The sequence below is a fragment of the Buteo buteo genome, chromosome 13, assembly GCF_964188355.1.
Source record: "Buteo buteo chromosome 13, bButBut1.hap1.1, whole genome shotgun sequence".
In the NCBI taxonomy this organism is placed as follows: Eukaryota; Metazoa; Chordata; class Aves; order Accipitriformes; family Accipitridae; genus Buteo; species Buteo buteo.
In genome coordinates, this window is record NC_134183.1 from 8,443,673 (window position 1) to 8,453,824 (window position 10,152).

At 44.6% G+C, this 10,152-nt stretch overlaps 1 protein-coding gene across 9 annotated transcripts in view; it reads right to left on the reverse strand.

Annotated features, from left to right (window-relative positions):
• Positions 1–10,152, reverse strand: part of RECQL5 (RecQ like helicase 5) — a 39,725-nt gene that overhangs the window by 1,302 nt on the left and 28,271 nt on the right. For 7 of the 9 annotated variants that reach the window (XM_075044539.1, XM_075044543.1, XM_075044538.1 and 4 more), the window contains 11 exons: positions 7,650–7,877; positions 6,062–6,161; positions 5,518–5,554; positions 4,670–4,728; positions 4,449–4,522; positions 3,871–3,964; positions 3,258–3,398; positions 2,111–2,784; positions 1,815–1,896; positions 661–912; positions 60–132 (listed from right to left, as the gene is read on the reverse strand). In XM_075044539.1, coding sequence (XP_074900640.1) covers positions 60–132; positions 661–912; positions 1,815–1,896; positions 2,111–2,784; positions 3,258–3,398; positions 3,871–3,964; positions 4,449–4,522; positions 4,670–4,728; positions 5,518–5,554; positions 6,062–6,161; positions 7,650–7,877 — 1,814 coding nt within the window. The remainder of the gene's footprint in view (positions 1–59; positions 133–660; positions 913–1,814; positions 1,897–2,110; positions 2,785–3,257; positions 3,399–3,870; positions 3,965–4,448; positions 4,523–4,669; positions 4,729–5,517; positions 5,555–6,061; positions 6,162–7,649; positions 7,878–10,152) is intronic. The other 2 variants (XM_075044545.1, XM_075044542.1) reach the window with 1 other exon arrangement.

Here is a 10,152-nt window from a genome sequence, read left to right on the forward strand (position 1 = left end):
ATCCATTTAGCATCAAAAGAACCAAAGATTCTTGGTGCTCTCCCCAGCTATCAACTCACCAGTCTTGCGCGCAGGGTTCTGCTCTTCAGTCAGTAAGTGAGACAGGTGCCGAGCAAAGCCCTTAAACAGATCCTGCAGAATTGGGGAAGATAAAACACAGGAAGCAGACATTGGTTACATCACCAGACTGTTTCCACATTCATCTTGCCCTTAGCACAGGCTGGCTGTAGCACAAACTATTCACAGATTTAGACTACAGGAGTGTTGCAAACCTGCAAATGCACCCGACCCTGCAGTGCTGGAGAAGCACATGCACACACATACTGCCTTGCAGAACACATCAAGTAATCTACACCAGAACTGAACCTAATCTGTTGCCACTCCACAGGTGGGAGTTCTTAAAAACATGCCAGAGTTTAGTGTGAAAATATGAACAATCACAAACAAGTGTGGAACCAACATGACACCACTCTAAATCACACACAAACCCTTTCTTGGGAGAGCTGAGTTGTTGCACCTAGAGTCACTAAAACAGCACATACCAAGATGTGACCTGGAAGTGAAATGTGGTAACCAGATCATCTTCCCCTTCTTAAAGCCCCAGCTCACTAGGGAGGTGCAGTCTCCTTCTGCTAAAGAGGGTCTTGTGTTGTACCCTACCTTGGAAGCAAATTTGCCACCCTTGTAGAATGGCGTCAAATATTTGACAACGATGTCTGCTGTCTCTTTGAGGGACACGCCTTTGGTCACTGGCTGTACAGTCTTGCTGGTTCCTTCTTTATCACACTGTGATAAGTTTGGATCAAAAGTCACCTTCTTCTTTGTTGGACCAACACTTTTGCTTTCTGGCAGGGACAGAATAGAAGATTTTGCCACTGTCCGTAGCCGCTTTATTGCGGGACTTTCCATATCCTAGAGATGGGACAGAAGAAAACCAAAACCATCAATTCCTGTGGCAGCATTACACTTCCAAGCAGCCACTTCCTTCTGAGAACACGAATCTTTGCAGCATCCTGTAGGCTCTCCCTATAGTGAATACCATGCAGGAATCTATGTAACCCATTATGCTGTGCAGACATAATACACTGTTTGCCACACAAAGGGACTTTAAGAAAAACCCTTTAACACTACCACATTTAGAACTACCCTGTGCTTTTATTAGGGCAGGTAATTGCTAGACCCTGTCCTATACAGGAAAAACTGACAGGAAACGATTTCCCAGGATGTCTGCTGAGAATACACCCCTCAGGAAGAATCAACCACTTCAGGAGTGCCATACTCCTGTTCAATTTGAAAGAGCAAGGAGAAGACTGCACTGTTCAGTAGAGACAGCTACCAGGCAGTCTCGGATGCCAAATGCAGAACCAGAGACTGAATGGCAAGGAAGGCTGTGAGCATGGTTCACTTCTGAGTGGTCCTGTGTATCATTGGCCTGTGGTTGTTCCCTCAACTCGAGAAAGCAGCTTGCTAATTATAGTTAGTTACAGATCTAGAGGGGGTGGAGAGACTCATTCCAGGCAAGTCATCAGCAAGGGTACAGTCACATGGGTTGCAGAGAAGAGGAAACAGCAGAGTGGCGACGAAGCTTTCCACTGCAGTCTGAGTTGCTGGCACTGGCCTAGCGGGCAGCAGGGGGACACCAGGAGTGCAACGCAACTATGATTCTCCTCTCTGCTGCAATTGCAGCTGGGCCCTCCCCAGATAAATAACACTATCAGGTGGAGTTCAGACCAGGAGCATCACTCCCAGAGAGAAACTTGGCACAAGATGAACAGCAAAAATATAAAGGAAATCAGCATCCACTAAAGTCTTACCTCCTCTGATCCTGGTCGCTTCCCACTCTCACCTTCCCCAACAACCATTAGTTCAGTTTCTGTGACATTTTCAGCAACGCTACTGGGAAGAGTGGAGAGAAGGCCAATTTTAATCATTCCACAGTGAAGATATTACTGCATTCACTGTCAGTGGACATGAGACTCTCCATGGTAAAGCAAGAGTCTCCCTCACCAGCCTAGAGATCTAATACAGATTCCCAGTTTCCAGGACAAGGCTGGTGGAGCTCTGCAGTTCATTAATAGGGCAACACAGGGAGCAGAGGTAGAGATTTTACCTGGATGTTAAATCAATTTCTTCTTGAAGGAGTTCAGATTCAGCAGCCTGCTGGGTCTTAAAATCCTCCTCTCTCTCAGTCAGTGTTATTTCTGCCTCTTCCAGTTCTTCATTCTCTGCCTGGGACTGTCCAGTCACATCTTCTCCAGAGACACCTTTGTTTTCCTGAGGTATTGGCTTCTCTTGACACATGCTTTGAGAAGAAACCTGAGGTAGTGTGCTTGCAGAACAGCCATCTTCTTTTGCCGAGCTGCAACTTTTGGCTTTAGACCCACCTTTGGGGAGGGAGAAGAATTTGGAAATATCCTGTGATTCTCTTTTAGCTGCTTCTGCGAGTTTTTGCTGCTTCTTGCTAGGTTTGGACTTCTTAGTAGGGCTCTCCCAAAGGGCAGCTTTTGTGTCTGGACTGGATTGCTCTCCCTTCTTTTCAGGAAAAAGTACTTCTACCCCAGCACTCTCACACATTGCTTTGGTTCCTATTTCTTTCTTCTGGAGAACAGTGTTTCTGGTGTCCAGTTCCAGACTGCAGCTGCTGTTGTCTTGCCCATTTGGACAATCTACTTCTTTTTTGACAGACTTTACATCGCTCTCCTCCTGGATCTTCAGCAGTTCTGAAGCTGTGTGAAACAAGCTGGACTTCTTTGGAAATCCTGCTCCCACGCGCTTGGGTTTGAACTAGGGAGAAAGGGAGAAGAAGGAATTTTGGATATGAGAGCATTAAGGAAGCCCTGAGAGCATGTGCAGAACCCTGAAAGGAGCTAAGTTTCTGTATACAATGCACCAGTGTGTACAGCTGTAAGCTGCAGAAGGCTTTAAAATTGACTTATCATCATATCCATCAACTGAGACATCAGGGAAATGGATTAGGCTAAAGTTATAGGCCTGCAGTAAGGAAACAGATGGCATCCTTGGTTAGAGCAAGATGAAGAAAGCTTACTTAATGTATGGCCTGCACATAGATTATATTCACAAATAGGAACCAGCATGACTAGTTGATCTCACTCCAAAAACAAAGGACAAACAGGGAAAACAATTACAATAGAAATATACAGCTATGGCCACAGAAAGGACTTAAAATAAAAATATAAAAAAGCAGATACACAAAGCACACCATTGCCTCCTTGTCTATCCCATCTGTACTCACTCACCGAGTAAACCTGGGATGCAGGGAGGAAGTCTGCTTCTGCTGGAGACCCAGATTTTGTTTCCAAGCTGCTGCTGCCACCAGTTCCAGACCCAAAGACTGAGAACAACTCTCCTTGTTTTGACGCTTTGTTGATTTCTGCTACCTGAAAAGAGAACAGAAATATTCTCTAGTGGCCAGAAATCTTTATGCATTCCCACCTTTGCACATACTAAAAGCCATAGTGGCAAAACAAATGTCTCCCCTGAAGAGACACCTATCTCAAGAACAGAAACATCTTCAGAGAGACTTATGGCAACCAGCTAAACTAACCCAAGGCTTCTCTATGGTCAGCTACAGTCTGAGGAACTCCCTGTTCCCTTTATCGCTAGACCTAGAAGACATCTGGATAAGCTTGCACTGGTATGTAGGTTTCCAGAGCCTGTAAAGCCAACAAAGATGTGAAACCAACGTGATTCTGGGCCCTCATGGAAACAAAATCAAGAAGAAAGATTCAGAAGACATCCAAGGCAAAGCAGAGCTTCTCCTTCATCTTTCTGACACAAACTCTACCCTATTTCCCCTTGAGCTGAGGCCACATCACCTTCAAGGGAACAACAGCAGCCGTATGGCCCTACCTTCTTTAGCACAGTTGCCTTGTATGAGTTAGCCATTTTACTGGTTCGGAAAGCTTCATACTCCAGCTCCACAGCACAGGCATGAGGGTCTGACCTGTAACACAGGCTGGGGTGATTTCTGGCAAGACACACTTCTCTATCTGCAAAGGGAACACTAATGCTTAAGCACCTCCCAGAAAGCACAAAATTCACTCCCTCTGGTGCAAGAATAAGTGATAACTTCTAATTAAGTCCTAAGGGCGCAGAGTGAGTTGCTGGAGAATGGAAAGGGTGGTGAAAACGGTTTTAAATCAAAGTCCTCTTGTCCAGTTGCTCAGTTTGAGAAGTACACTATCCCCATCTTGTGGGTGAGGGAAGAATTACGACTCCTAGGATCGAGCTGATTTAGCAGAATCAGACACAAGAGTCCTCGTATATGATCCTGAACATCACTACAAGAAGGATGCTGTTAAGTGAAACTACATCCTTGGACCAAATAACTTAAAAAGGCACTCCCTGAGAGTGGTAATGGTGCTTAGCGAAGGGTAGGCCCTGTGTTAAGTGACTCAATATGCTACCCCTTTTCTCTCCTCTCATACCCTTTTCCTCCTGCTGGAACCTTTTGATTGGTGCTCAAAGCTTCTTCCAGCATCTTCAAGCAGTGTTCCCGTCCCTAGGAAACATGGGATACTCAGACATGCTCTACAGAAGTCATAGTGCCCCTTGGACTTCCATCCCTGAAGGAGTAAGAACAGGGCAAGCAGAATCTTCATTGTTCTTTGCAAGTCAACAAGACTGAACATTAATCAGCCTTTCTTACCTTCACTGTCAGCTTAGAGATTCTCCTGCTGAAGGCATCTTTCAAGGGACAGTCTGCACCTACCACAGAAGAGGCAATTTGGAAAAGGCGTCATAGCAGGGCTAGGGCTGATGGAGAACATCTCAACTGTCACTGGGAGGATGCCAGTCCAGTACTGGTTGGCACGTTCCTCCCTGCATAGTTACCCCAAAGACCACTACAGTCACCCTTTTTACCTGGAGAAGCTACAAACACCAAAAGAGTAGGCAGAAGCCAAAGTGAGATTTTTCTCCCTGAATGAGAACGTCTACTTTGCTAGTTTATGACCAACAGCTTTCCAAAACCTCCCCATCTCAGGAAACCCTTTTTCAAGGAATCACAGCTCTTAGGAAACTCAACTCTTTTCCACTCCCCACAATACCAACCAAAAAAAAAAAAAAAAAGGCTGAATAGAGTAACATGAACTACCAGGTATTCTTTTACAATAGTGTAAAAACTGTGTTGCTAGACAGGGCCTCAAGTAGCATGGTTACAAATGGCAAGGTTTTTCAGCAGTTTCCTTATAGCCCAGTTGAACACTGCTGCATAACCACTGCAGAAATAGCCTACAAAGTCAGGTTAGACAGAGTTTTCGTTCTCTCTTGCTTATTTGGAAAAGCTGTTCAGAAAGATGCATTCCATACCTTCACCCCAACCAAAGCTAAGCTCTGATCCATCTCCTCCAGCCAAGCTTTCACAGCCAAAAGCCTAACCTCTGTGCCTAGGGATTGATACCTCCAGTGTTGATGCTATACAAATTACACACAGCTGCAAAATACAAGACTTTCTTCTCCCAAAGAAAACCACTATAAATCAAAGAAGATATTTACTTGGAGGAACAAAATCATCCTTTTCTGGTTCTTTGCCCTAGAAGAAAACAAAGATCAGTCAAACATTTCCATTCCTGCAACACACATGCAGGTCTAGAAGCACAAAAGACACATTTTATACCCCTGCTCCAGGGAAAATTAATGCTGAAGTTACAAAGGTACTGAAAAGGCACCGAAATGGGAGAAAGAAGACAAAGAATGCAAATCAAAGCCAAAAGTTCACCTTTGCTATAGGAATATGCAAGAGAAGCTGAATGGGGAAATCTGTTTTTACTAATATAAGAGGTATTAAAGACAATAGGATCCTCTTAATTAGCACTGGAGAGAAGTCAGTACATGAGTAAGCTGCATTTCTTTGTATTATAGGACTGGCCTAAAATATGGAGAACATAGTGAAAGCAGAGGTACAAAAAATAAAAAAAACAGAACAAGCAACAGCAAGATGCAATAATTTACTTTCATTAGTGCCAGGAAGCCTTTATGTCTGTAGGACAAGCTCACAGCAAACAATCTGTGAATCTCTTACAAAGGGATACAAACTCACTTTGCGCAGACTCATCTGCTTTTTGTAGAAGTTGTTCCACTCCCGTTTCCGATTCTCTTCATTGGCTTCATCCCCATTCCCACTGCTTTCTTCATCATACCTGGATAAGACAGGAAAACGAGGAACAAACATTTCTGTAGCTGCAGCATTAACTGGGGGACAGGCTTTGAAAAGCCTAGGTCATCCCAGTATTTACAAAAGATGATGTATTTCACATCCCTTCTGAACAACTCTTAGCTGGTTTCACTACCATCCCTCAACCTGGACAGCAGTTAATGGATTTGTGAATTGCATGAACTAGTAAGCAGTGGCATGAACTAGTAGCACATAACTAGTGCTCAGAGAATGGAGGGCTCCATTTCAGAAGCTCTGCCAGATTCTCCCATGGGGTTGAGGAATTACTGCATTGTGTCATGTCCCACATCTGTCAGTCACTACTGCCCTTGGAGCAGAGATGGCAGAAAGGGCAAAGCATCCATTCCTCAGCCTCAGTTGTTCACAGACTGTTGTATTAAATGAAATCTCCACCACTAATACACTGAAATGCAGCAGCTGATTCTCACCAGATGTAGCCCAACAGTTTACTGCCTTCCACAGCTGTCACAGCCAAAACTTACAGGTATCACAAATCAGACCTTTAAGGCTGTTGACTATTACAACTTCCAAGGCAAAGCTACAATCAAGTCATGGAGACATTCAATAAATCAACTGCAAACACTGTGCTGCACAACAGCATTGGCCGTGTCTTCTCAGGTCCTGAGATCAAACATGGGCTTAGGTCACAAGTACACCAGTTTCCTCTGACTCAGCTGGACTTGCCTGAAGAACAAAGCTACCAGTCTCAAGCTGTTTAAGGTAAAGCAGAAGGCTAGGCCAGCTGACAGCACTGTGCATCCTGGCAGAGCTTCACAGGCAGTGCTATAGGAATATAGCAAAACTTGCAGCCTGACAGAGCTGCAGAATCACCACAACTCAGCCAGAGAACAAGGAGAAAGAGAAGTTGTCAACTCCATACTGCCAAGCATTTTACAGAATTAATCATGTTTCCCACTGCACATTTTCCTTTTGCTGTCAGCCTGATAGGAAAACACTAAAATTTAGCAATGTGCAGAAGACGTTGACACTGGCATTCCATTACATCCTCAGTGATGACTTAAGTCCTGTCAGTGGCCCCTGAGCCTGCTGGCCCACAGACAGCCATACTAAGTCAGAAATGAACTCTGGGCCATGTCATACTTCGTTGTCATGTTGTTCTCACTTTAAAGATTTTTTATTCTTGAGACTGTGAATGGGCTGAGCCCACTTACCACTTTCAAAAAATTTTAGGCTAGTTTCTTGAACCAATTACATTCTGAAGAGCAATTCTTAGGTCAGTCAAAACGGCTTTTGGCTCTCTGGGACATGAATGTGATCAAGGCTGCCAAAGTGTGTGGAAAATGAAATTCCAGCTCCTGCTGCCAGGAAGTTACAGGAAAATACCACCACACAGAAACATGTGCTGTAAATAGGAGTGGCTGGGCCTGCAGCTGGGAGATGCTTTCTTCTCTGATAGCCCCTATGAACTGAATTTGAGCTACCAAGTACAGACCTGCTAAAACCTCTGCAACCTCTCCTCCCGCCTTCGTACAGCTCTGGGTCATAGCTATCCCAGGAGGAACCTGTGGGCCCAATGCAGGTTTTGCTCCAGCTGTTGCTGCAGCGCTCCAGTGACTCCAGTTGTCTTTTCACTGCCCCGGGGTTCTTGCAGTAATCACAGCACTTGTTACAAGGTGGGGTGACATCGCCAAAGTACTTCGCTATGGCAGCATGGCGACATCTAGGAAACAAAAGAGAAAATGATCTGGTAATTATTTTTATTGGCAAGAACTCCACCCTCCAAATGCAAGGTGTCTTTTGATAAAGACTTGAGTCTTTTTTTTTTTTCAGGGAATGCCTATTCCAGCAGGAATCACAGCGATTAAGCCCTGGAACAGAACTAGGGTTCTGTTCCTGGCACCTTGCTTAAGGTCTCTCTGCCTCCACTTTCCCCACATGCAAAACAAACAGTGGTGTCAATCTCTTCTGCCAAATACTTTCAGATCTTTGAGATCTGCAAAAGGCAAGGTGGATGAAATATGCAGTTATTAATTCAGCACCATTGGCCAAATATATTCAATGTCCAATCAGAATGGCTCTAGGATAAATATGTAAAGAGGTCCTGTTGATCCCTACACCTCAGAGTTCAGAGTATGTCTATATATTTCATATTAGAGAGCTTCTATTTTATTGTTTGTGGTTTGAAGGTGAAGAAATCTACATTTGAAGAAACAAGAATGTAAATTAAGTCACAGAAATACAGTCCAGACTGAGGTCACAGGGGAGCCCTATTCAGATAATACAGCCCGGGTCTCAATCTGCTAACACATGCTTTAGATCAGCAGCCAAAGTTTGGGTAGAGTCCTACATCCATGTAAACCAGTCCATTTGCTCATACAGTATTGCACAACCAGTTCTACCAGCCTTAGCAAACTAGCCATGTGAAGATGATTAGATTCTTCCAGGAATCTTTAAAAGATTTCTGGCAGACATCAGTGCTTTTGGATATGTAAAAAAGAGTTTAGTGACAATGATATGTTCATTAGCAATACAGGCAGGAAGTAATTTCTCTTCTAGAACACTCCCTAACTTAAACCAGCGAAGACACTGATTTTGCTAGAGAAAGAAGAACCAGGTGGTTACTTTTTTCTTCTTTTTTATTTTTTTTAAGAAAGCAGGCAGAATTTAGAGGAGCTTTTTAAAACCCGGGTTTCACAGCAGAGGTGGCCAGTTGTCTCTTAATCAAAATGCTGATACCAGATACACAGAAACACTTCATCAGGCATTTAGAGATCAAATCCTGCAGCCAAGCAGCAACAAAAGTTATTTTAGAAGAGAATTATTTCACTGCAAGGAAGAACAAAGCGGAGATTTTGCTTCTCTACCAAGGAGTGCCCTAGTTGGCTTACCAACTTTATCTGCAAAAAGTGGGTCAGAGAGGGGAAAAGTAAGAGAGTGAGCACTTCATTTATTCTCATTATAAAACCTTTAAGGCATGTCTGAACTTGTCACAGATATACCAAACACAGTTTGCTTAACTTGTGTGCGTGCATGTGTGTGTCTGGGAGGAACATAACTATATGTCTACCAAAGCATCACATACCCTGCAACGGTCTACAGCAGCAGCTGGCTCACTCATTCCCACGGCCTGGGAGGTTAATTTACCAAGCAGAAGAGCGAGTGAAGCAGCAAAGCAGCAGGTTACAGACTACTGTCGCCATAGGAAAAGAAATGTGTGTGCTGAAGCGCGAAGGACCTGGCGCTGCTCAGGTAAGGAGGGCTGCAACAGTGTGACGTTGCACCGCATGGTCTAGGGCACTGAAAGCCTAGGGAGGGCTACTACAAAGCTGGCTTTATATCCCCCTGCAGAGCTGCACTGACTCAGTCTCGTCTTGCACTCAAAGAGCTCCTTTCACATGGTGGGGAAGGGTGGGGGGACCGGGATGGGGACAACACATTCGATCCCCTTGTCCTGCCTTTCCAAAAGAACTACTGGTGCTGTCTGTCCTGCCAATGCAACGTGACTATAGAAATGTCAGCGAGCTGCAAGTCAGCTTTTTGTTTCCCCAAAAGAAAACAGGCAGGCATTCTCATTAGTCCGTGTCTCTTTCTTTCACACGCACTGATCTGTATTAGAGTTAACCCAGGCATACAGTAATGGTCAAGCCCTCTCCTCACTCCCTACAGCCTACTCACCAGGCTTATGCTGGGGAGGGACAACCACACACACCTCTGTCCCTTAATACAAACAAAAGAGATGCCCCAAGGGAGGGCTTTGGTGGAAGCAGAGATCTGCTCTGAAGTCACTGGAATTTAGACTTCTAGTTTCTAACCCATCAGGCTTGTACAGCCAAGCCCCTTCCATCCAGCCTCCTGTAACTGTCTGCATCTTCCTGCAGAATTACCCACACTGGGCCCACAGCCCCACTTTAGCCAACAGTGCTCAGGAGTTGGGTCATAACGGAAATTCAGTTACAGAACTAAGATTGCAGTCCTATAATGAAAGTCAAAAGGCC